Below are 27,792 nucleotides of genomic sequence, written 5' to 3' on the forward strand. Positions count from 1 at the left end.
TTAAAAGCCATTTGATAGGTAGTTTTTGTAAAATTTATATATGTATTGGAAAATCTGCCACGACCACTCATTCGCCTTTTTAAAGGGTATCAAAGTAAATAAATATTTTTTTCCGAATGAAGACAATTTTTTAAAAATATTTTTTATTTAATTTTTAATCTTTATTTTAATGTATTTGCTTAAGGGGGTCTTCTCATTCAAAAGCCGTTTTTTGGACCCTTTTTAAATAAATTCTTATTTGAAAACGCAAAGAATAATTGAAAACTTTTTTTATTTATTGTATTCAAAAATGTTCAAAGTAACTAAAAAAGTTGTTCTTGCCTCGATACGAGGGTTGTTCAAAGAGTAATGAGACTTCAAACTTGGTGGTCGAAAAAAAAGGTGTCGTCCTGGCGGCCACGATTCAGGGTCTCCAGAGCGTCCGAAATGAAAAATAAAAACGGGGTTATAATCAGAATAGATGTCATTTTCGGCTGACGGAACATTTTTTTTTTTAAATTTTTAAAACAAAATGGCGGCCATTCAAAAAAAAAAAAATTCGATTTCGGGCGTTTTTTTTGTAGTTTAGTGTAAAAAAAATAGAAAAAAAAAATTTAAAAAAATCTGTTCCGTCACCCGAGAATGGTGACAATTCTGCGTCGATTCCACTTTGTTTCATGAAAAGCGGTTCAGTTGAACTGGAGATATCATGGCCGCCAGTTCGAAAAACGTGGTTTCGAGATAAACGCGTTTGAAGTTTGAAAAAAGCTCATTTTGCATAGATCTTGCTTCACAAAAAAGGCTGTATCTTCTAAAGTATTTCGAATTTCTAAAAATCCTTTTGGGGACATTTACACACCATCCCAAGCTATAAATAAATGCAAAAAAAAAATCAAAAAAAAGTTGCCCAATGAGAAGACCCCCTTAAATAAAAATAATTTGAAAACGGAAAAAAAAAATTTTTTATTTTTATTCTAAGTTTAACCGCCACAGAACCGTGAGCGCTACAGTTAGTATTTTTTTGTTGGTTTGTATGAAATTGTGTCAGTATTTTGGTATATTTTACCCTGTGTTGTTTCGGTTTTTTGCTTCGCAATGCCAGAGTCGCAGCTGGACGCAGACTATCTAAACGGATTCTGATTCAGGAAAGATATACGCAGTGCGTAGTCATAGTGTAGTTGCCGGCTCTGGGCAGCTTCAGAAGTTATAGACTACTTTAGCCAGAAAAACGTGAAAATAATGGACACCTGGCAGGTAGCGATTTACTTGTACAAACCCACACAAAACTACAATTTTTTTAAATTCGGATAAGTGTTAATGAATGTAACTGTCATTAAAAAAAAAATCATGACCATTGGTTATGTAGTTTTTGTGTAACTATACCTGCAAGTCGACTAATTTACCTATTTTTTGTTGTATGACGCATACACGGAAAACAATTTCGACTTTGAATGCTCATATCTTCCACAAAAAAAATCTGAACATTTTTGTGGTTACAGATTTGGAATCCCTGGGAAATTCTCAGTCGAATTTGTATGGTTTAATGGGTTATATACAGTTGTACCGCGCAAAAATATGAAGTTTTGTCGATTTTTTTTTGACACCATAAAGAATATTTATTAAAAATGTTTTACCGGCGTTGTTTAGTACATCTTTCTGGGTACTTATTAAAATTTTTTTTATAAAAAAATATTAACTAATAAAAAAGTTATGGCCGAGTTCAAATACCCTCTTTTTCCGATAGTGACTTGCGGTGGACATCATATCCCGAGAACGGTTCATCAGAAATCAAAAATTCAAAAAAATTTCGTTAGTATATTGTATTGTCTAGTCCGTGAACGAAGGATTTGTAAAAATTTTGATTAAAAAAAAATGGCGACGATTTTAACAAAAAATGTCCTTTTTAAGGGGTAAAATTTTCAGTTTTTATGCTCTAAAAAGGGAAGTTTTCAAAAAAAATTGAAAATCCTTCGTTCACGGACTAGTTTTTATTATAATAAATAAGTGGTCAAAATTTGGTGTTGATCGGATTAACAGTTTTTAGTAATCGTGTCCACCGCAAAGGTAACTTCGAAAAAAAAAACGATTCTGAGATAATCGCGTTTAAAGTTTCAAGTTTGTTCCGGCCGACGTGCAGGTCGTGCGCTATAAATAGCTACAACTTCGGTTCTAATGCTCCGATCGTTATGAATTTTTTAAGAATATGGAATAAAAAAAAATCGATTTTTTCGACTATCACAACTGTATATAACCCCTTAAAACGATTTTGCGATTATGAATTTTACTATTTTTGCAACGGCTTTTGTTCGACTGTGCGACGACCAGATGCACCAGTGTAACCCAGTGTTACGTAACTAACCCCAAAACCCAATTCATATTGCACCAGTAAACATTTTGTGTAGGAGTTTTGGAGGCATAAGAGCAGAAGGAAAAAAAATAAACGATGCTTCGACAACGTAAATTAAATTAAATATATATATATATATATATATATATATATATATATATATTCCTTTTGTTTTGTTCTCGTTAGATTCAATATGAAATCATACAAAGGTTAATTAGAAGGTTCTGTTTTATATCAAACTTTGTTTCTTTTCCTAAACTATGAATTAACGCATAAATTACTTAAAGAAAATTAATATGTAAGACTAAGCAATATGAAATTGGGAAGTTTTTTTTTTATACCCTTGCAGGGTATTTTAATTTCAGTCAGAAGTTTGCAACGCAGTGAAGGAGACCTTTCCGACCCTATAAAGTATATATATTCTTGATCAGCATCAACAGTCGAGTCAATCTGTCCGTCCGTCTGTCCGTCTGTCCGTCCGTCCGTCTGTCCGTCCGTCCGTCCGTCTGTCCGTCTGTCCGTCCGTTTGTCCGTCTGTCCGTCCGTCTGTCCGTCCGTCTGTCCGTCTGTCCGTTTCTACGCAAACTAGTCCCTCAGTTTTGAAGCTATCTATACTTTGCATATAGTCTTCTATATACTCTCACTGCTATATATATCGGAACGGGCCGGATCGGACGACTATATCATATAGCTGCCATAGGAACGGTCGGGAAATTAATCGAAAAAAAATAGAACTTCGTATTTTAATCTACTTTGAGACATGAGCTTCTGGTATTATTTCAGAATTTTGGTATACCTTTTATGAAAATCGGACGACTATATCATATAGCTGCCATAGACGCGATCGGTAAATGTAGAGAAAATGTAATGCTGGGAATGTGAAACTGTAACTGTCAAACTGTAAACATAATAAGTATAGGGTAAGGTGGGGTAAAGCCGAAAGTGTGGGTAAACCCGACCTCCCTCTGTTTTCGAAAATATGGAAGCACTACGCAAACTAATATTAGTGTTTTCGTGTAGAGCATCGAAAACAATGAAAATGGTGGTATGACACCATTTTATTAGTCAACATTGAGATGGTCAAACGACAACAAGTTTGTTTTCACAATTTTGACTTTCATTTTTGTGCATAATTAACTGCAGGATATTTCTTTTTGTCAAAGTTATCGCATGAAAAGGTAAGTGGATTTAGATTCTTTGAATAAAGTCCTACAAAGTGCATATAAGTTTGGTTCATTTTTTTTCATAATTTCTTCTTTAATTGCGTTTTTATGAAAAATAACGTGGTGGGGCAAATCCGACCTCTAAATCAACCAAAAACATAGGCGGTCGGGTTTACCCCATCATTTTTGAACATAGCAAAAATGAACTTTTTCGTAAAACGCTTGTATCTCAAAACTTTTCAAAGGTATGAATAAAATGCTATGCATAGAAAGTTACGCAAAAGTCTAAGCTTTAATTTGGTATATATAACGACTTGATCCGATGTAAAATAAGAATTTTATAGCCAAAACCTTTTACTAGGTCGGCTTTACCCCTCCTTACCCTAGGTAAAATGTAATGAAACTCTGTTTTGTGTGTGTCCTCAGCATCAGAATTTATAATATAAACTAGCGGACCCGGCGAACTTTATCTCGCCCCAACTTCGACTGATTAAAACAAATTAAATTAAGACGTTCCGTTTCTACTTTGACGTACATGTCGAAACAGTACTGTTGAAACATCATCAATCGATATTCATAAAAATTCATAGAGCTGACCTTATTCCTATCTTCTCCTAAAAATTTTTGGCTAAAATTTGAATTCAAAATTAGTTGAGAATCAAAAAGAAGTCATGACTTTTAAACAAACCTGTCGTTGGATTGACAAATTTTTTTGACTTGAAATCAGTGGAGAGCGATCTGATAAACAATATTTTTTGTTTTGTTATCCGGTGCAAAAATAAATAATGATGTCGGCTTTCCCACACGCGAACAGGCTACGTATAGCTGGCCATGTGAAAAACATGGATATTCCAGATTAATCCCGCAGACTTCCAACGATTGGCCTTGCGGTTTATTGATTGTCATCGCAATCGCCAATCGTTTTTACTTTGACGTACATGTCGACACAGTACTGTTGAAACAAACGGCGGTATCTTAACAGATGATTGTCAACATCTAGTCAAATCATCAATCGATACGCATAAAAATTCATAGAGTTGACCTTCTTATTCGTTTCTTCTCCTAGAATTTGAATTCAAACTTAGTTGTAGAATCAAAGAGAAATGATGACTTGTAAACAAACCTGATGTTGGATTGACCATCTTTATGTTGAAGTGATACCCATCTTTTCCACGACAGAACATCAACGGGTATTGAAGAGCATTATATGACCGATGAGTCTCATAAACTCGCTGCAATTAGAATTTATGATCTTTGTTTTGTGGTGGTAACAAAGCGCCCGCTCGTTGGTGAATTTGCCCTTGAATCTGAATGTTGGGATGCAATTTCAAAAAAATGGGAGTTGTTCATTTTAATAATAAAGAGACGTCTTTACCTTATAACTTGGATTGTAGCCTGATTGATGAAAAACCTCGACTCCAAATGACGTAATTGGAAAGCATCCGTTATATTTTTGTGCAAGCTTTAGGAAACTGTTTGACTGGGCTGAATTTCCATATAGTAGCGAATAAAATTTCCCTGGTGGATGAGCAAAAACGGGCAATTTAATTTTGCCACCTGCACAGCATAAGCCGGGGGTTTCCAACCGAAACTTCGGTGCATTGCAATGCTGACATACAACAGACAATAACAACGCAGGTAAGATGTTTCAGAATTGTATGCGAATGCAGCGCGATTCAAGTTTTCATTTGCGGCTCCTCTTTCTCTATTATTTTGTCGGGCTTGAGGTGATCTTTGTGGAGCGCGAAGCTGTGCCATTTGGGCACGTATCGATGCATTTATTTCTGTATGTTCCTCTTGCGTCCGACTATTACGGGAATTCTGAATACTTATTGCATTGCGTGAACGCCGTCCAAGTCTTGATCGGTTAACAGCAGGTATTACTTGCAATTCGTAATGCTTCGTTAGCTCGATTTTTTTATTTAAATATTTTTTTTACCGAGTTCATTGATACACAATTTCAACGCAGCTATGATCTTTGTGGGGTGTTTCAGAATTTTACATATAACAGTGTGTCCATGTGTTGAGCCGCTAGTAACCTTTCCGGAAGGACTTCCCAAAATTTTCTTATTTAATAACCTTCTTCTGGCAATTACAAACAACTGAAAAAAAATTTGAGCCAAATCATCCCAGCCGTTCTCTTGTGATGCCATTAGTAACATTTTTTGTCTCCATTTATATATATATAGATATCAAAAATAATCTGCAAGGGTATACAAACTTCGGCGTGCCGAAGTTAGCTTCCTTTCTTGTTTTTAAATATCTTATTCTCTCTCTATATATATATGTAACTTAAATTCTTAATTATACAGGAACTACATAGGAGTCATCTTAGGCCCAATGATACATTGGTGAGAGTAATAGCTACTGTGAGTATTTATAAGTGTTTATATGCGTATATGACTATAATATATATATGTCGGAGGGTCGTTTGTCTGGTCCATTTTTTCTGAATAAGTTTCCAGCAGCAAGTTCTGTTCGTCTTCGAAGCGTTTTCTAAACTGTCTTCCAAAAAGTCTACTTTCGACCTATCTACTTTCACTCAATTCACTCATTTCATAATCATTGTTGTCGTCTCTTTCTAACCTGTATGTCAGCGCTTCACGAACAGACCTCACTCGGCAGCAGTCTATATCTATCCTGCTCTGCCGTGCTTTCACTCAATTCAGAAAGGCCCTGCTCCGTATTTCAGAAAGGCCCTGCTCCGTATTTCAAAAGGCCCTGCTCCGTATTTCAAAAGGCCCTGCTCCATATTTCAAAAGGCCCTGCTTCACATATTCTGACCATAGGAATAAAGTAGGCCCTGTTTCATGTGATCCGACATATATAAGATGATTTGAGACGAGATATTCCGCCCAATTAATTACTTAGTTATTGATTATTATTGATAAAATTGATTCCATGCAAAAAAGTACCTCTTATTGAATTAATGTTTAATGTAAATATAGCTGATAGTTGTCTGTGTGAAGGGAATATGACATTAAAATGAAACCTATTTGTACTCTCAAAAACATAAACATGGTCGCTTAAATTATTATTATCTCCGTTCGTCGAGTACTCATGCCAAGATCTACTAAAAGGAAGTAAATGTAAATATTACTTTAATTTGGGACAACAACCAAATTTCGATATGTTGTCAATGTTGGGTGGGTAGAGAAAGGGGACACATAACACATGTGATCCCATAACCGAACAGGATTCCTTTTCTAGTTGGTGATTACGCGCGGCGGCCCGGATTCTTTACTTTATTTGGTTTGTTTCATTACCATTTTAGAGACCGATTGATTTAGTTTACCTCGCGCATTATATGCATTGTGTTGTAAACAAAGATAGCTAGGGGGAGAAAAAACCACGCCCCATCCGACGAGCTGAACCGGAGCACAGCGAGAATGCGCACCCTCGAACCTAGCGTCTTAAAGAACCATCTTTACGGAACGATCTTAGTTTGTAGAAGGCTATTCCGTCCTGTTTTGTACACCACACAGCTAGGACGCTAGTCGCCTTTTTCGATTTATTTTCAATTCATTTCATTTATTTATTTTGTTATTATTCTAGTTTTTTTTTTTTTTTTTATTAGGCTTTGCTTTTATTTATTGAATCTTCATTTATGAGACTAACAATAAGTGTATCAAATCTTACAATACTACCTAACTAGCAGTCATGAGACTGGTACAGAGTAAATGGCCCTGAATAATTATGGCTGGGTTGGATGGTCGTTACGTAGTAGGCGGCTTCTTCTGGAAACTCGTATCAAGTCCCTTGCTAAAGGATTTGGATGGGTGGAGAGTTTTTCCTTGTAGGACGCTTTTTGTTTTTCTATTTCGTTCTTAACTGCAGGAATGCCGAGATCCCTGTGGATGTTTTCGTTGCGAATATACCATGGTGCCCCAGTGATAGTTCTCAGGATTTTTGATTGGGCGCGCTGTATGATGTCTAGATTGGTACTGCACGTGTTCCCCCAGAGCTGGGAGCCATACCTCCATATTGGCTTTAGTGTGTAGAGCAGGACCTTGTAGTCCAGGCACAGGGGCGATCGGGAGTTTATGAGCCAATGGAGGCTGCTGGCTTTTAGTTTTAGATGAAGTTTCTTGCATTCAATATGTCTTCGCCATGTCAGGCGTCGGTCCAGGTGGACGCCCAGGTACGTTACCACGTTGACTTCGGGGATCAGTGTGCTGTTCAGGTAGAGCGGAGGGCATGTTTGTCTGTTGAGACTGAACGTTATGTGCTTACACTTTTGTTCATTTATTTTGATACGCCAGTCAGATAGCCACTTCTCGACTACCTTGAGGTGGTTGGCGAGCTGGGCTGTTGCACGGACTGGGCATCTGGAGCGGCTGAGGATCGCAGTGTCATCAGCGAAAGTGGATAATGTTAGCTGGTCGCTTGTGGGGATATCCGCTGTGTATAGAACAAATAGGGTAGGCCCAAGTGCACTTCCTTGTGGGACTCCAGCTTCGATTGAATAGGTGCCGGATGTTGTTGCGTTGCACCTCACTGCGAAGACTCTGTTGTAGAGATACGACTCAAGTAATTTGTGTGTGTATACCGGCAAGAGTCTTTTTATTTTGTGCATGAGGCCGTTGAGCCAGACGCGGTCGAATGCTTGAGAAACGTCGAGAAATATCGCGCTGCAATATTCTCGATGCTCGAAGGCTGTGCGAATTTCTGATGTTATTCTGTTAACTTGCTCGATAGTTCCATGTTTTTCTCTGAAGCCAAATTGATGAGCTGGGATAATGTTGTGAGCTCCCAGATAAGGGATTATGCGCTTTAGTAGGCATTTTTCAAATAACTTGGACAAGCATGATAGTAGACTTATTGGTCGGTAAGATGACGGAATCGTGTGGTCTTTTCCGGGCTTCGGTATCATTATAATTATAGATTTTTTCCATTTTGTTGGGTAATGGCCGAGACTTATGATCCCATTGAAGATTTTACAGATGACCTCAATAGCACAGTCCGGAAGTTCAATTATCATTTTTTGAGTTATTAAGTCATCGCCGGGAGCCTTTTTCGGCTTCAGTTCCCTGATGACCTTCGTTATCTCGTTCGGACGAAATGATGCTGGAGTAGATTCCGTTTCAGTGTGGATTTGCGGTAGTTCAAATGGATTTGCAACAGGGTTCGGCTGGAAAACGCCCTGGAGATGTCAGGAAAAAGTTTCGGCTCTGTCTTTGTCGCTGCGGGCCCAGCAACCAGATGACATTCTTATCGGGGTGATGGTTTCAGCCGGTGAGCTTAAATTTGGGTGAGCTCTCCATAAGGGATGCTTTGTGCTGGTTGGCGAGAGTTTTTCAATATATCTTAATTGTGTTTTTTCGGCATCTTGCTTCAGGGCCCGGCTTAGTTTGCGTGTGGCTTCATTTAGACGTTGCTTTGAGCATGGCGATCTATTGGTTTGCCACGCCCGTCGCAGACGCCTCTTTTCTTAGATAAGCTGTTCAATTTGCTGGTTCGTTTTGAATTTGATTTTTTGCACATCCGTCTGTTGTGGTGTTGAGATTCTGGCTGCAGTCACAAGTACCTCTTCCAGTGCGGAGGTGGAGGAGTCGATGTCGGTTTCAGTATTGAGCTGAGGGGCAAGCTCAATGTGGGAACTCACATACTTTTTGTATTTCGTCCAATTGGCTCTGTGCGACGTCAGCCTATAGGGGCGATCCGTAGTTTCTGGGCTTTGAAGGAGGGTTATCAGCAGCGGCGAGTGATCTGAAGAAAGGTCTAGAAGGGCCTTGGCGTTTATTAAATTTCGTGGGATGTTTTTTGTCACCGCGAAGTCAATTAGATCGGGTATCTTTCTGGGGTCTGCTGGCCAATATGTGGGGCTACCAGGGGAAACGTAGTCCAGCTTATTTCTCACATTGATGAGAGCGTTGTACAGTTGTCTTCCCTTGGGGGTCACGAGGCGGGATCCCCAATGCGTATGCTTGGCGTTCTAATCTCCTGCAGCTATAAATCGATCTCCAAGTGAGTTCTAAAAATCCATGAATTGACCTTCAGAGATTGTAAAGCGAGGTGGGCAGTAGACAGCAGCAATGCAAAGGTTGCCGTTACCTGACTGCACTTTTATGGACGTAGCTTGCAGGTAATTTGTTGCAAACCGTTGGTGGAAGTGGTGTTTGATGCGTTCTCTGATAAGGATGCCGGTCCCACCGTGGGCTTTACCATCTGGATGATCTGTGCGGTAGAAGGTATAACCTCTTATATGAAAGTTGTATCTGCTTGTGAGGTGCCTTTCAACCAGTAGCATGGCGTCGATGTGGTTTTCGTTTAGAAATTGTGTTAGTTCAAGTTTATACCGTGAGACGCCGTTGGCATTCCACGTGGATATACGTAGATTGGACATTGATTATTTTGACTGTTGTGCTACGAGCAGCTGTATCACCATATTCTGATTCTGGACGAGCGTTTGCATGGTCGTTTTCATAAATGACATGAGTTCCATCATGCTTTGTTGCATGGTCACCATCATGGATTCCATGTTGTTTTGTGGCTGCTCTGGGGCCTGCTGAGCATTTACTGAGTTTGAGGGGAGTGGATTTTGTATACCTGTCCTTAGAGCTTCGGCGTAGGAGATGCCCGTGGGGGCATTTAGCGGACCAAAAGAAGATCTGGCTGCTTTGGCAAAAAATACATCTGGAGTAGTTTTTGAATTAAAATACACATTTTGTGTATTTTGTTGGCGTGTAGCTGTCGCTCTTCGCATGCGACTCTTCAGCTCCTTGTAGACCATACAGCCTCTGTAGTTAGCTGTATGGTTTCCTCCGCAGTTTCCACATTTTTTCGTGTTGGGGTCTTCTTTGTTCGCAGGGCAGTGTGCGGAGTTGTGGAAGTCTTCACAGACTACGCAGACTGACCGAAGGGTGCAGTATGTCCTTGTATGACCATACTCCTGGCAATTTGTGCATTGCACAGGACCGTTGCGTTTGTGAGGTTCTTCCACGGTGATTCTTCGATGCAGTAGGAACTGCAACTTGTAGATCGGGTGAACTTCATTCTTCTTTAGGGCTTTACTGTCTGGCTCAAGTTCGACTTTGAAAAGAGGTTGCGGCTTTTTGTTTTTGTTGATAATGTTGCTAACATTCTTGGCAAAGAAACCCTTGCCTTTCAGGGCTTCTAGTATCTCGGAGGGGGCGACATCTGGTTCAATTCCTTTCAGCACTACTTGCAGTCCCTTGCTGCTTTTTAGTTGATAGGTGTAAAAGCTCTTTTTTGCTTCCTGCAGGTAATTAGACACAGCTCGAAAGTGTTCTTCTGTTTTGGTTTGAACTTTGGTTTCGCAGATGTTCCCTTTAATAATCGGAACAACATGAAAGTTTCCGTCCCCGACCACCGCAACAATTTTTTGACGAGGGCGTTTGAACTTTTCTCCCTTTTATATATAGGTGGGGGCTTTGGCTGTTTTTGAGTCTCCTGCTCCAGCTCTGCTTCATTATTCTCACCAGCTGCTAGCGGAGAAAATCTATTGGAGTTGTTTGGGTCGTAGCTTTTGGTGACACGGTTGATCTTAGGTTTGGTACCAACCGTGTTATGGGGGCTAAGCTTACGCTTAATTTGGATGTAGCGATCCATGCCAGTCTGTATGGCCGGAACCGCTTGTTGCTTATCGGAGCTCACGGTTTTTGTTACCATTGTATTTTGCGCTGCGGCCGTTGGCACCGATTTCGCAATATTGGTCGTTGGTTTAGTTGTTGCTGTTGCTTTTGTTGCGTTTGCTGAAATTGCAGCTCTGCTTGTTGTTGGTGCGTCTTCCATCGAAGCCGGTGGGGGTTTGGCATTGGGAGCTCCAAGATGTAGGAGCTGGAATGAGTAGGGCGGGTGAGCAAGAGCGCGCTCTCGTGCCGTCGGCGGTCAGTAGAGCCGGATTGGGCTTGGTAGACGTTTTTTCTGCTTCGTTATCGCGAGTTGAGAAATAGGTGAAGCAACCGTTTCTTTGGTTTACAGAGGTTCTACGCTCATTCTTTTGATCGCCGCTCATTATTTTGAGCTTGTTACGCGTGGCACCATATAAATGAACTTTGCAGCTCAAAAACACGTCTCACGCACTAGTGTCCGTATGTCATACGCACTGTAGGGCTTGGCCTAGCTGACAGTACGTAGTTTAGAGTTCCGAATTTACTTTTTCACCATGAAAAAACACTTCGAGAATAAACCCCGCGTAGCGGTCGTCCGTAAGCACGTCTGCACTCGATGAAGGTCGAATGATTAGCTTATATTTTTTGCACTAGTCAAGAACAAATTACTAACAATTCGTATTTTTATTATCTAAAATTGTTCGTTAATTACTATTAATTTACTAATTTCACTACCTAAGTACATATGTATATTTATTTATTTTAGTTATTTTTATTTTAAATCTATATATTAAAAATATAAATATTGTCTTTTGCTTATTAGTTTAAGTTTTAAAATAGTGTAAGAATATCCCTATTAAATGAGAAACGCAAAATAAACAAAGCTTGTGCGATATGATGAAATATGTTAATCTTATAGTAGGTTTAGCAGGGGGTAGTTGTAGCATTGGCTTGATCTTTCCTGGGCGATTTGCTTATGTGTGTGTTTGCTGTGTTCGTTAATAATATGTTGTTGTTTGTTGCTTAGTACCCATTAAAAGAGTATTGCAGGAGATTGCTATTAGTGAAAAATTATTTAATGTATCGGTTGATATCTGAGCGGTTGGTGTTGGGAGATGTAAACAAAAATGAGATTGTTCCATTTTTGGCGGTGTCATCAGCAAACTCAACGTGGCTTGGGACCCACAAGATTTTAATTTTGGGTATAACTCATTTAACAATTTAAATCTATTCTTTCTTCCACATCCGTGCTTTTTCTTTCGCTTTCGATTTGTGTAGAATTTGCCAAAAAAAAAAAAACACCGGGTTGATATTTTCTATTTGGTGTTTTTGAAAGTTTCCCTTCACATCCGTGTGCATGCAGCTTTTCTGTTTGCGTTTTTAATTCAATGTAAATGAATAGCGCCCAAGTAAAAAAACGTCTTCATTTGCTGAGTTAATATTTCAAACTGATTTTTCTTTATTCAAATCCTAGCTTAAATAGCTAACATGAGAGTGTACATTTTAATCTTAGTTTTAGACCCACGCATCGAACAGTTCCCGATCGTGAGAAATATTCTAAGTGCGATAAGGGTGCACACAGTCAACCCGATAGCACATATCTTAAACAAACCCAGACCGCTCGCAGGAGGTCATATTTCGGGTTGCTTGTATTACCCAGACCCAAGTGGCGGGTTTACTTAACGATAGACAAGTACAGTGCGCTGCGGCAGAGATTTATTTAATGCTTAACAGGTTCATCTTATCTATTTACATGTTCATGTGTGAACACCGCTGATGATTGCATGGATCTTATCGCCGCTTGACTGTCTACGAACAAATTGACCGCCTCATGTGGACGGTTTATGCTCTGCGCAAACTCTGCTGCTTTCCTGATGGCGAATACTTCCGCCTGGAATATACTGCAGTAGCTTGGTAGCTTATACGACAGCCTCATTTCAGGGTCTGAACAGTATATGCCCGCTCCAACTCCTCCTTCCATCTTGGAGCCGTCAGTGTATATATTGAGGTGTTGAGCAGAGTCCTGGCCTGACTTCCAGTCATTTGGTCCCATGAATACTGTTGTGTTTACATCCGGGCACGTTCTGGGTATCATGTAGTCAGATGTACTGCTCATGTCTCGACCAATTGAACTGTGCCCGAAACCTTGTAGCGACCAGTTTCCTGATGCAACCAGATGTTGTGCCGCCTTTCCTGCTGTCAGTTGCGCTTAGATATCTAGGGGATATATACCGATTATGGTTTCGAGTGCTTTGGTGGGGGTTGACCTCAGCGCCCCTGATATGCAGAGCAGTGCCTGCCACTGGGTTCTCTCCATAAGCTTATTATACGTTTTCTTCTCCGTGGCTTGCCACCACACTAAGACTCCATACAGCAGAGTCGGACGCACCACCGATATGTAGACCCAATGCATTAGAGCGGGTGAGAGGCCCCATGTGCTGCTAAGCATCTTCTTGGATGCATATAGCGCTATGGTGTCCTTATTTATCCTCTCTACTACATTGGCTTTCCACGTCAGCTTGCTGTCAAGTACAATGCCGTGGTATTTGACTTGCGTTTTCGGGGTCAGCCTGGTTTTGTTAATTTTCGGGGGGATCCATTGCGGCACCTTGTATCCCTTTGTGAAGAGAATAAGGTCCGTCTTATCCGCATTGATATTGAGTCCTACCTTCTCCGCCCACTCACATATCTCCCTGAGTGTTGTATCCATGATCGAGCTGAGGGTCGATGGACAGACTCCCGTGATAATTATGCTTATGTCATTCGCATAAGCTGTTATCTTTGGTGCTTTCCTCTCGAATCTCTTGATTAGGTCGTCTACCACCAGATTCCATAGGAGGGGCGACAGAACCTCACCTTGCGGCGTGCCTCTGTGCGCTCCTCTCACCATGGAAGCGGTGCCCCAATCTGATTGTACCTGCCGGCAACTTAGAAGATTTTTTATCCACAAGTTGATAGCGGGGGACGAGTTGGTCGCTTCTAGGCGATCCATTATTGCGTCCGTGCTAACGTTGTTGAATGCCCCGGATATGTCCACGAACACTCCAAGTGCATACTCCTTATTGTTTAGGGCTCTCTCAATGGTGGCTACCAACGAATGTAGTGCCGTCTCCACTGATTCCCCTTCGTGTAGGCGTGCTGGTTGGTCGACAGTTGTCTCCCTACATCGTATATAGGTCCAGCAGATTTTCCAGCGTTTTAAGTAGGAATGAGGTGAGGCTTTTCGGTCTGTAATCCTTGGGGCTCACGTGGCTGCACTTTCCTGCTTTGGGTAGGAAGAGAATCCGAGAGGTCCTCCATTGGATTGGGATATAGCCCGTGCTTAAACAAGCTGTATATATTGCGTAGAGCCATGGGGTGATCACCTCCTTCGTCACCTGCAGCATGGCTGGGAATATTCCATCTAGTCCTGGTGCTTTTATCCTCGCAAAGGAGTCTATAGCCTAGTGGATTCTACCAGAGGATATTAAATCTTCTGGGAGATGCTCTACTTCAGTTGCTAGGTCCTGGTGCTTATTTGCATCGGGTACCTCAGTGCATCCTGGGAAATGCGCGTGCATTAGTGCTGTTAGGGCCTCTTCGCTGCCCTCAGTCCACTGTCTGTCGTCGCGTTTGAGCTGACTCTGTATGGTTGGCTGCTTCGATAGCAGCTTCTGGAGTCTAGCTGTTTCCGGGTCAGTCTCTATATTGGAGCAGAAGTTTCTCCATGAGTTTCTCTGCGCCTTGCGTATTTCCTTCATGTAGTCCCTAAGTAGGACTTTGTATTCCTTATTGATGATGTCATCTTTCGCCTGCTTGGCGATTTTGAAGAATTCTTTAAGTTTGTTGCGTCGGAGTGAAAGGTCCTTATTCCACCAAGGTGGCCTGGTCCTCTTTCTCGTGTCCGATATAGGGCATGATGCGTGGTACGCATCCAGCAGTTCTTTGGAGAGGGTCTTTAGGGACTTTCTATGTCTTTCGCGGATTCTACTATGCCCGGAGAGATCGCGAGCCGTGTCACGATAGTCTCCTTGAACTTTCCCCAGTTAGTATTCCGGGGGTTCCTGAAGACTGATTGTTTTGGAGAGTGTTCGAATGCGTATTGGAATTGTATGTACTTATGATCTGAGAAGGATGGTCTCTCAAGGACTCTCCATTCTGATACCAAAGTACCTTGTCCCCTTACCAGAGTAAGATCTAGCACGTTTGAGGAGGTGTGTTCACGTGTGAACAGTAAATAACATTTTAGTTTGAGCTGCTGCGGTTGCTTTGCATTTTATTCTTTTGCATATCCTTTTGTCCTTTCTCCATTTATTGTTGTTTGTGCCGTATCGACAGCTATAAACGGTTCTGATTAGTGCTCAATCCCACGCTCTCCCGCAATACTTACAATCGTGGACATAAGTATTTTGACACAGATTATGGCTATATTACAGCGCGTGTCTCTTTGTACTCGTAAAAGTTACGGGATCCATTTCACTTTCCAGTAAGAGATTATATTTAAATCTTTAATAGAGCAAAAGATGTTACTGATAAGTAAATTAACTTCTTTGCTATGTCCCGTGATGTGAGAGATCATGCATTTTTGGGTGGACAAAAATATTTTGACATTGCATTCAATCAGTTCTCATTTGTTTCGTGCGCATTAAAGGACGTTGTTTGATATTTATAACTCCAGCTTATAAATCTTTTAGCAGCTTTAATACATTATTTGCCAATTTTCCTAATTTCTGTACCGTTATTTAATGAAAATATGGGTAAAACACGGGAGCTAAGCCAAATCCAGCAAAACAAAATAGTAATTAAGTACCAAGCAGGTATTTCGGTCCAGAACCTCAACATATTTTATAAAGTACCCCGACAAACCATTTACTACCAAATTGACAAACATAAACTGACAATTTCGACGGATAATTTAGTCAGAAAAGGGCGACCACGCTAGACCACGCCTAGACAAGATCGTCTAATCCTTTCAAAATTTAAAGATAATGTCCTTATTATACCAAAAGCAGCTTCAATGGAAGTTCAAAACGATTATAATTTTTAAATTAGTAGAAAAACAGTTGAAAGAAAACTTAAAAAGGCTAACTTTGCTACTAATGTGGCCCGTCATTTCACCTTAAAATGAGTTGAAACGATTAGCCTTTGCCAAATCATTTGTTAACAGCCTCAATCGTTTTGGGAACAAATTTTGTGGACCGATGAGAGTCCTTTTGAGTACCATGGTTAAAAAAAAAGAAATTTACTGCAGATTACCAAAAAATATTCGCAAGAAAGTGCGGCCTAATCGGCTAATCGTTTCAACTCATTTTTAGGTGAAATGAAAGGTATCTGACGGGCCACAAAGTATCAAAATTAGCCTCTTTAAATAATATTTCAACTGTTTTTTTACAAATTAAAATATCATAATCGTTTTTAACTTCCATTGAAACTTTGTTTGGTTTAATAAGGACATGTTCTTTAAATTTTGCAAAGATTAGACGTTCTTGTCTAGGCGTAGTTTTGCAAGGTCGTCCTTTTCTGACTAAATTATTCGTCGAATTTGTCTGTTTATGTTTGTTAATTTTGTTTGTCGGGGTACTTTATAAAATATGCTGAGGTTCTGGACCGAAATACCTGCTTGGTACTTAATTACTATTTTGTTTTGCTGGATTTGGCTTAGCTCCCGTGTTTTACCCATATTTTCATTAAATAACGGTACAGAAATTAGGAAAATTGGCAAATAATGTATTAAAGCTGCTAAAAGATTTATAAGCTGGAGTTATAAATATCAAACAACGTCCTTTAATGCGCACGAAACAAATGAGAACTGATTGAATGCAATGTCAAAATATTTTTGTCCACCCAAAAATGCATGATCTCTCACATCACGGGACATAGCAAAGAAGTTAATTTACTTATCAGTAACATCTTTTGCTCTATTAAAGATTTAAATATAATCTCTTACTGGAAAGTAAAATGGGTCCCGTAACTTTTACGAGTACAAAGAGACACGCGCTGGAATATAGCTATAAGCTGTGTCAAAATACTTATGTCCACGATTGTACTTACTTACTCAAACTTACAGACTCAAATCAGACTTATTCTTACACCACCCCAAAATCGAACCAATATTTTTAGACCCACCTTAAACGACAGCTGTCTTTTATTAAACATTCATCGTGTTAAGCCAATTGTTTTGCCAGATCCGACGGAATACCTGGCTGTGTGCTTCCGTATTGTGGGGACGCCCTGTGCAATCCCCTTCTGAAATTGTTTACCTTATCCTAAGAAACCTCCCACTTCGACTTCCCCCATATTTGGAGAAATCATTTGTTTTTTATCTCCACGAAAAGGTAGCAAATTGGAGGCCACCAACTATTTGAGGTGAAGCTGACAAATCCAAGAGTTCTGGCTAATTTTTTGAAACGGCAAGACGCAGATTTCTTGTGTTGGAGTGCAGACTTGCAAATTTTCGCAAATTAAAAGACATGTATCACTGCTTCCAACGCCTCCTCCACATCAATGTGTCCTGAGACCTAATATGTAGTAGCCCACAAAGTAAATCGGAATCTTCGATCTCATTAAATGGGACTTCTACGTTGATGATATGCTTACAGGAGCGAACAGTTTGGACGAGTTGGAAGAGATTCGCTGAGAAGTAAATGAGGCTTTGGAGTTAGGGGGTTTCCATCTAGCCAAATGAGCAACAAATCATTCAAGTTTGATGACTAACCGGAGACTAGTACATAGACATGCTTTTGCGTTTTTGCATTAAATTTCGATATCAATAGGTAACGTAGGTCAGAGTAAATACACTCAGCGTCATATCTCTGCGTACAGGGCAAATATTTTCAAACTTGTCACTTTGACAGGTAAAATCTTAGGCTAGATGTGATATAAAAATATTATGATTTTTGTTACGGATAGTCGTAGCAATTACCTTCATATTCCACATTACCCCTATAATTCGTATTACGCCAAAACCCTTTAAAATAACATGCTTTCAAAAGTTTGCGTACAGCTGAATATAGTTGCATTTATTGACCATTTTATCGCACTTTAATATGAGGTTGGATAACCTTTCCGTTTTAGGACTTCGGCGAGACGTCTTGGCATAGAATTAACCAACTTCTCAGTCTCAGCTTCGGCTATTTGGTCCCATTCCTGCTGCAATATGGTTTTTAGCATTACTTTGGATGTAATTGAGTGCTGCCTAATTCTGCGTTCCAATAAATCCCACAGGTGCTCGATGGGGTTCAGAACTGGAGACTGTGGCGGTGTTTTCAGTTGATTTTTCACGTTATACAGCAACCAGAGCTTGACATTTTGAGCTGTATGCTTGGGATCGTTATCTTGTTGAAAGATAAACTTGTGTTGTAGCCCCAGTTTGGTTGCACTTTGGACCAAATTATCCTTTAACAGTTGGATATATATCTTATGGTCCATAATACCATCAACGAAGTGCAGATTTCCAACGCCGTTAGCTGCCATACAACCCCATATCATTATTCCACCTCCTCCATGTTTCACACTTGGAAGTAAATTTTGCTTTTCAAGGGCTTCTCCGCTCTTGCGCCAGATTAATTTTTTTCCTTTTATTCCAAATATGCAAAACTTGCTTTCATCGGAAAAAATCACAGACTTCCAGAACTCTGGAGGCTTGGAAATATGGTCCTTTGCAAATTGAATTCGTTTCTCTCGATTTGTTTTGGAAATGTAGGGCTTCTTTCTGGCCACGCAGCTCATGAATCCGGATTTTTTTATAATTCTTTGGATAGTCGAGTACGAAACGGTTTTAGAAAACCGACTTTTCACCTCTTGCTGCACTTCTCTAGAAGTCAATTTCGGATTGTTTTGGACCATGAAAACTACTTTCGTTTTTTCCCTTTTTGTTAATCGACATGGGCGGCCTTCTCGGAGCTTGGGAAGTATAGAACCGGTCGAAATACAATTACTTATGACTTTTTCCTTCCAAATGCAATTTTAAGATGATTTTCCTTTCGGAGTCTTGAATTTGCTTTCCTTTGCCGTCCATAATTAAAAATGCATTGAGAAATCGTTTGACAGTTGCATCTTTGCCTATCTTGATAATGCAATTCAAATCGGACTACTAACTTACCAATAAATGCAATTATATTCAGCTGTACGCAAACTTTTGAAAGCATGTTATTTTAAAGGGTTTTGGCGAAATACGAATTATAGGGGCACCAAAGAAGATAAAAATGTTCTAAAATGTGGAATATGAAGGTAATTGCTACGACTATCCGTAACAAAAATCATAATATTTTTATATCACATCTAGCCTAAGATTTTACCTGTCAAAGTGACAAGTTTAAAAATATTTGCCCTGTACGCAGAGATATGACGCTGAGTGTATACTATTAGCTTCCTTTCTTCTTTTTTTCTTTGTCGGCTTGCTTAGTCTACGTGCGAATTTATACACAACCAAATTTACTTTGATTCATTGTTGAAAGCATTGATAAGTGTGTCAACTAAAACCATTTATAAAGGAACGAAAATAAAAAAATTTCTTTCTAAGAGCTACTGTCTGAAAAATAGAATTAAGAATGACTGACGAAGAAGATAAGAAAAAAAAGGAGCCAGTAAGTAATGATAGCCCAATCTGAATATTCAACGGTAGCCACAATAAATCTCGTAGGTCGATAACCGCCCGGAATTCTTCTGGAACTACCTGACGAAAACAATGCGCCTTAAACTTGAAAAGTGGACGAAAATGATAACAACCAACGAGTTCAAGGTAAGTTGTATCATTATTTATTATGTATCAAAACGGAAACATTTTTTTTTATTGAAGCCCATCGAATGCTATTTGTATGACTCATTCTTTAGTTCTTAATATTTTCTACTTTGTGGAATGCTTATGAAGGTTCATAATTTTTTTCTTTTTGACACATTATTTTCTGTTTGGGTAGTGCACGCAAAATGATGCAAAAAAAAAATTTTTTTTTAAATGTCATTTTCAAAATACTTTTCTTTTTAAAAATCAGTTTTCGAAAAATAAAAAATTAAAATTTAAACAAAAATGTTTTTTCAGTTTCAAAATTATTTTTATTTTAATTCGCTTTCTTAGGAAACAATTTATTTTTTCACTTTAGTTGCCTATAAAAAGCCGAATCAGTGGGCATAGCAAAAAAAAATTGCAGTACATAGTCTTACAGCAATTCTCTGACAGAAGCCGATTAAATTATTCGATCTTATTTGGTTCAGAAGTTAATTTAGCAACGCAACACGAGAAAAGCCGCTACTGTGCGCCGTTGTGCGGGCTTCCCGCTGCTGTGGAGTTTATCGTATTTAAAGCCAGGTTAAGCTCAGGTAACAACTCGCTCCATGTCGTCTGCTTATTTATGATGTATTGGGCGACCATAGTTTAAATGGTGCGACTGGCCCTCTCCGTCGGGTTCTGCTCCTATGTATAGGGTGCCGTATACTGGATCTCTATTCCCGCCTGTTTGCAGAAGGCCTTAAATTGAGGGTACTGTTCGGCGCTAGTTATTCTGGATATGCTGTGGACGAACTTTTGTAGGCGAAATAACCTTAACAACCTTGTATGGTCCCTCATGTTTAGAGGCCACGTTGAACACGTCTCGAAGCATTTCCGTTTTCGGGTGAGCGGGGAGCACCGCTTAGTCCCTTAGTGACCACATCATACAGGGCCCCTGTCTCTCTACATTAAATAACAAAGGCCGGATTATATCCGGTGAAGTCCGTTGCGCTGATACTTAAAGCTAGGTTCAGCTCAGGTACCAGTTCCATTTCGTCTGCCCTCTCCGTCGGGTTCTGCTGTGGTGTATAGGATGCCGTATACTGGTGAACTGTATTTCCTCTCGTTTAGATGATGAATGGTCCTCCCAGTAAATCAATATATGATTTTGATTTGAATTGTTGAGTTTTATTCATATTAGGTCATTGATTTTTGTAGGGGCGCAAGTGTGGCGCTCTCAGCTCTTATGAGTGTCTGATTTTACAAATAATTCTTATGAACTAAAAAAGGCTACGTCTCGTAACAGCGCTGCCTACAACGGGAATATGCACATACATTTGAGTTCATATCATGTCAGGTCCCCGTATATGACAATTATGCCGCTGCACTTTCCGTTGGCCGACCAAAGTATACAGACTGGCTCGGATTTCAGAACCTTGGTTTGGGTACTTGAACTCATAACTTATTTTTTTGTTGTTGTTTATGCAAGGTGCGCCATATTTTATGTCGGTATGTTAACATTCAATATCTTTGACAATAAACAACCTATTTTCAAGTATGAGAGTAATTTTTGAAAACAACATCAATCAAGTGTCCGCCTTTATTGGGCATAGCAAAATGTTCCCTTTTTGCTGCATGTCCATCTCCTTTTCTAGCATTTCAGGTGGCTTAGCGATGATTTTGCTCTTTAAATATCTCCACAAAAAGAAGTCCGGAGGCTTAAATATGAAGATCTGGGTGGCCGATCGATATCGCCTTTTTTGAGATTCGATATATATAATATATGCATTAGCATAGCAAACGAAGGTGCGTGGAGTATCTTAGTCATTTAGAATTGTCTCCCGAAAGTATTTATCTAGCTGTCTGATGTAGCTTTTCTTAAGGGGACCAACTCAACCCATTACGAAAAGGCATCGAAAAATATCAAAAGCATTGTATTTCTTTTCTAAGACCGCGAAAGGCTTCAATAAAATCGGCGCAGACAGAGTCAAAGGGTTCACTGATCTGCTTGGTAAACATCTTACCCTCTGGTTTGTTTTGGTTTACTTTGAACCGTTGGCAAACATACACTTACGAACGTTACTGCCCACATCACGAAAAAGTCCCGGCCAGTAATACCGCTGGGCGATCGTGGTGCACGACAGCACTCGCTGTCAGTGTTCCTTGGCCACACACAGTTTTCATGGCACGAAGTCCTAATCGTCGGGTCTTGATCCAATATGTCGAAATAACTGCTGGTTTTCGTACACATACACGTCGAGCTAGTACTGCTGTAGTTCTAATTCCCAGCGTGCGATCCGGCCAGTGGGGTTGATTGAGTTAGCCACTTCAAGGCGAGGTGGTCCGTTATCACCTCGAATCGATACCATTCCAAGTAACATTTAAGTTTCCTGATGGCCAATATGATGGCCAGACACTTTTCTGTGGCGGAGTAATACGCCTTAGCGGCTATGAGACGTTTGCTAAAGAAGGCAATTACTCGTTCCTCTCCCTAGATCCTTTGAGTTAAAACGGTTCCTAGCCCTATGTCGCTGGCGTCCGTTTGAAGGACAAAGTTCTCGCTAAAATCCTCTTTAGTTCTTCAAAAGCATCCTCTTGCTCTTGTTGCCATTGTTACTTCTTCCCTTGGGACATGGGTTGCAGTATGTTTGTAAAGATTGGGTCAAATCTCGTGTACCATGAGGCGATACCAAGACACCTTCGTAACTCCTTGCATGTAATGGGCGGACTCAGTTGACGCATGGGTGAAATCTATTAAGGATCAGTATAAATTCCTTTCTCAGTGATAACATGCCGTAAGTAAATCAGGCTGTTCTTAAAAAAACTACATTTCTCTGCGTTGGATCGTTTTTATAGTTTACAGACAAACTTAGAATTCAATTAAAGAAATTACATAATGTTTGTGATAAAACGCTATACTCAGGTTTTGTAGTTTTAGAATTATCAAAATGGATAATGTATGAATTTCATTATTTGTATATGAAGCCAAACTTTAGGGATGCACTGAAACTTAATTATGTAGACACTGATGCATTTATTTACTGAAAGTAAAAATTTATATGTTGACATAAGAAATGATGACATTTGAAACGAATTGAACAGTATAATTTTAAGCAGTGTAATAAGAAGCGGTTGGGTGTTTTTTAAGAATAAATTGAATGGAAGGTCAATGACAGAATTTGTATCTGTAAATATATTGAAAGTTGATATTACTTTAATTTTCAGCATATATGTATATTTATAATTCTAATTATATTGAATATTTACAAAATATAATATTGTTCTTTATACTTTTTAAATAATAATATGCATGTATAAATATAAATCAATTATATATCCCTTATATAGTTTTAGATGGATTGTTAAGGGGATTGACTGAAGTGGCGTTCATTCATTAAAGTATTACGAATTTTTAAAATTTATTTTATGTTAAAGTATTGTAAAATTTAAGATCCTAGTTCATGCAATTTCCGCATTTATGCTGAACACATTCTATAAATTTTAGGAATATATTATTCTTATACTTTTACTATACAACTAAACTTTTCGTGAAATCGTATTGACCAGTTGAAAAAACGTGGTTTAAAGAAAAACGAAAAGAAATAATCAGGAGTAAGCAGCTCTGTAGAGCATTTCTTTTCAGTAACTTTGTAACGGCTTTTTGAAACCGTCACATGGGTCAACCCCCTTAATGATCTAACAAAAAACTGCAAGGCTATATACATTTTACAGTTCTTAGGCCGCGCGCTCACTGGCGGCGGAAAGCGGAGCTGAGAGCGGAGCTGATATTTTCAGTGCAAATTTCTAAGCTCAGCTCCGCTTTCAGTGTGCGCGCTTTCATACAAGTAGTGTGTTTGTTTCAGAGAGCGGATAAGCCGTCAGCTCCGCTTTCCGCTGCCAGTGTGCGCGTGGCCTTAAGTTGGCTTCCATGCTTGTTTCAACTTAATTTTTATTATGTATATGTATTATGATACTTTGCATTTTTAAAATAATTATTTTTCTACTTCTGTAAATCAGGATCTTATTATGGAGTTTTTGAGTAATCCTTATAAAAAGAGAATAATATTTACAATAAATGCCGGTGGTCAGCTATATCCTTCCTTTAATTTTCCTGTCAAGCCACGAACAAAAGTGGCCTATTTCATACGTAGTTTTACTCCACTAAACTTGACGGAGGAAAATATGCTTGAAGTAAGTTTTTGCATGTTGAATGTTTTTTTTATCCTTTGATCTTTCAACGTTGAATTTTTGTAGTCCCTTATGATTGGGGACCTACTTCCAAACCCTTTGGCTAATTTGTCTGTGCTCTGTGATGAAGTTTTCTTTCCGCTTCTTAACAATAAAGTCAATCAAACCGGATGGACTAGCGTGATTGCGAACGATATGAAGACTGAGTCTCAGGAAATGCGCAATGGCATTGCTCAAATGAAAGGACTTGTTATCAATCGGACGATTTTTCCTCTCCCAATTTGTATGGATGAAGTTATGCAAGTTGCGCCAGCCATTGCCACAGGGTTAGTACCAGAAATTGTATTTATTTGTCTTTACGAAATTAGTTAATATGTTTATTTTTGCAGTGATATTTCTGTAGTTAACCCTTTAATGAAGCACTCCCTTGAGTTCATGGTGGTAAAGTGGCTTGATTCTGTTGAAGATCTTGTGAATATAAAGGCAAGAGAGAAGATATATTCAAAGGAAAATTACCCTCTACCAGAAGAAATTTTCATTTTTTGGGAGTCACGGCTTGAGAATCTCGAGAGTTTGGCTGATCAGCTTGGGGATAGGCGAATAAAGACAATTGGCTTCGTTCTTGAGAAAATTCAATCAATATTTGAGCACTCTTATCGCAGAATTGTTGAACTTGTACTAGAGTCATTGGCTGAGGCAAGGGATATCACAAAATGTCTGGCTCCTTTGGTAAGATTACCATCTCTTCACATATTTCTGAAAAGGTTTCTTTAAATATTGAGCTATCCATTACTTATATATTCTTTCTCTTCAGTCAAAAACGAGCGTTTTGATAAAAATTTTTCAATTTAATTTTTTAAACCATTCCTTATTACAACAAGAAAGGAAGCTGACTTCGGCACGCCGAAGTTTGTATACCCTTGCAGATTGCAATTGGATCATTAAATTGGATGGTTAAATAATTTAAAAAAATATATAAGAAAATATATACAAGTTGTATGTTTATACATAGCGTAAATAAAATGCCGAAAACACACACAAGACTGAGTTTCATAACATTTTACCTATACTTATTATGTTTACAGTTTGACAGTTACAGTTTTACATTCCCAGCTTTACATTTACTCTACATCTACCTATTGCTTCTATGGTAGCTATAACATATAGTCGTCCGATTTTTATAAAATTAAAAACGAAATTCTGAAATTTAAGAGTACATGAAAATACGCTAAAAAACAACGATGTTTTAATTTTTTTCCTATTAATTTCCTGATCATTCCTATAGCAGCTAAAAGATCTTGTCGTCCGATTGTCATAAAACTAAAATCGAAACTGTTTCCTGTTTTTTTAAATAATTGTCCTATCTTCTCTGATTGTCGGTTACTATATTCGGCCAAAATGCGGGTTATTTTCCAGGAAATTTCTTGATTTCAGTAGAAAAAAAACGCTTATTATGGTAAGAGGACTATTATAAAACATAGTAATTGTCGTCTGGAAAATGTTTTGACTCCGTACTTTTCGGCATTTTGTAATTGATTATGACCCACAATGACGCTTAAATGATGTGTTTTTCCATGTAAATGTAATCCCAACCAGAATCCTAAAAAAAATTGCACTAACCCATGAAAAAACGAAAAAATAAAAAAAAAAATCTCAGAAACGAATACTTTTGTGAGTATAAAAATCGATTTAGTTTTATATATTAGTCTGTAGCTTGTTATTGTAAACGTTTTCTGTACGTTTTATTTTGTCATATGCTTTTTTTTTTTATGCTTGGCTTTTATTTATTGAATCTTCTCATTTATGAGACTAAAAATAAGTGTATCAAATCTTACAATACTACCTAACTAGCAGTCATGTAGACTGGTACAGTACTCTGTACAATGTACAATGGCGCTGACTAATTATGGCTGGGTTGGAAGGTCGTTGCGTAGTAGACGGCTTCTGGAAATTCGTATCAAGTCCCTTGCTTGAGGATTGGGATGGACACAGAGTTTTTCCTTGTAGGACGCTTTTTGTTTTTCTATTTCGTTCTTAACTGCAGGAATGCCGAGATCCCTGTGGATGTTTTCATTGCGAATATACCATGGAGCCCCAGTGCAAAGGTTGCCGTTATCTGACTGCACTTTTATGGACGTAACTTGCAAGAAATTTGTTCCAAACCCTTGGTGAAAATGGTGTTTGATACGTTCTCTGATAAGGATGCCGGTCCCGCCGTGGGCCTTACCATCTGGATGATCTGTGCGGTGGTGGAAGGTATAGCCTCTTATATGAAAGTTGTATCTGCTTGTGAGGTGCCTTTCAACCAGTAGCATGGCGTCGATGTGGTTTTCGTTTAGAAATTGTGTTAGTTCAAGTTTATGCCGTGAGACGCCGTTGGCATTCCACGTGGATATACGTAGATTAGACATTGATTATTTCGACTGTTGTGCTACAAGCAACTGTATCACCATATTTTGATTCTGGACAAGTGTTTGCATGGTCGTTTTCATAAATGACATGAGTTCCATCATACTTTGTTGCATGGTCACCATCATGGATTCCAGATTGTTTTGTGACTGCCCTGGGGCCTGCTGAGCGTTTACCGAGTTTGAGGGGGGAGGATTTTGCATACCTGTTCGTAGAGCTTCAGCGTAGGAGATGCCCGTGGGGGCACTTAGCGGACCAAAAGAGGATCTGGCTGCTTTGGCAAAAAATACTTCTGGAGTAGTTTTTGAATTATAATACACATTTTGTGTATTTTGTTGGCGTGAAGCTGTTGTTCGTCGCATGCGACTCTTCAGCTCCTTGTAGACCACGCAGCCTCTGTAGTTAGCTGTGTGATTTTCTCCACAGTTTCCGCATTTTTTATTGTTTGGGTCTTCTTTGTTCGCAGGGCAGTGTGCGGAATTGTGGAAGTCTCCACAGACTACGCAGACTGACCGAAGGGTGCAGTATGTCCTTGTATGTCCATACTCCTGGCAATTTGTGCATTGCACAGGACCGTTGCGTTTGTGCGGTTCTTCCACGGTGATTCTTCGATGCAATAGGAACTGCAACTTATAGATCGGGTGAACTTCATTTTTCTTCAGGGTTTTACTTTCTGACTCCAGTTCGACTTTGAAAAGTGGTTGCGTCTTTTTCTTTTTATTTATAATGTTGCTGACATTCTTGGCAAAGAAACCCTTGCCTTTCAGGGCTTCCACTATCTCACAGGGGGCGACGTCTGGTTCAATTCCTTTTAACACGACTTGCAGTCCCTTGCTGCTTTTTAGTTGGTAGGTGTAAAAATTCTTTTTGGATTCTTCCAGGAATTTAGACACAGCCCGTAAGTGTTCTTCAGTTTTGCTTTGAATTTTTGTTTCGCAAATGTTCCCTTTAATAAGCGGAACAACATGAAAGTTTCCATCAGAAACCAAATGTGAGAAGAAATTATTTTTATAAAAAAACTGATGCTTGCGAACAATTAAATACAAAAAGATAATTTCCCTGGTTTGGAACGTATGCCAAAAATCAATAGAACAATGGAACAAACTCATGCTTGCAACTCTTTGCTGTGCGCTCAGATGGAGTGCAGCCATAAACTTATAAGTTTATAAATGTCAATTGAAATCACTTACGGAAGTTACGGAAACCAAATTAAGGCATCACTTAGCGTTCAACGGCGATTGGGAGAGGTAAGCCTTCCTAACCACGCATCCAGTAGTCGGCACCAAAAGTCACTTTTTGTCTGGACCGGATCATTCGTTCTCGTCCGCTATATATATTCTATATAGTTTCCCGTAGTAACCACTACCCGGAAGACTTGAGGGTAAATAAATCCTTTATACCTTGATGGCTTGCTTAATATTCCGATTCGGTAGGTCTAAACAGTAATAA

The 27,792-nt window shown here is 39.2% G+C and overlaps 1 protein-coding gene across 1 annotated transcript in view; it reads left to right on the forward strand.

Moving 5' to 3' along the window:
- Positions 1 to 19,471: 19,471 nt before the first annotated feature.
- Positions 19,472 to 27,792, forward strand: part of kl-5 (male fertility factor kl5) — an 871,112-nt gene continuing 862,791 nt past the window's right edge. The window contains exons 1-5 of the mRNA XM_070288586.1: positions 19,472 to 19,627; positions 19,684 to 19,782; positions 23,764 to 23,937; positions 24,001 to 24,260; positions 24,324 to 24,663. Coding sequence (XP_070144687.1) covers positions 19,592 to 19,627; positions 19,684 to 19,782; positions 23,764 to 23,937; positions 24,001 to 24,260; positions 24,324 to 24,663 — 909 coding nt within the window. The 5' untranslated portion in view covers positions 19,472 to 19,591. The remainder of the gene's footprint in view (positions 19,628 to 19,683; positions 19,783 to 23,763; positions 23,938 to 24,000; positions 24,261 to 24,323; positions 24,664 to 27,792) is intronic.

Source organism: Drosophila kikkawai, chromosome X (assembly GCF_030179895.1).
Source record: "Drosophila kikkawai strain 14028-0561.14 chromosome X, DkikHiC1v2, whole genome shotgun sequence".
Lineage (NCBI taxonomy): Eukaryota > Metazoa > Arthropoda > Insecta > Diptera > Drosophilidae > Drosophila > Drosophila kikkawai.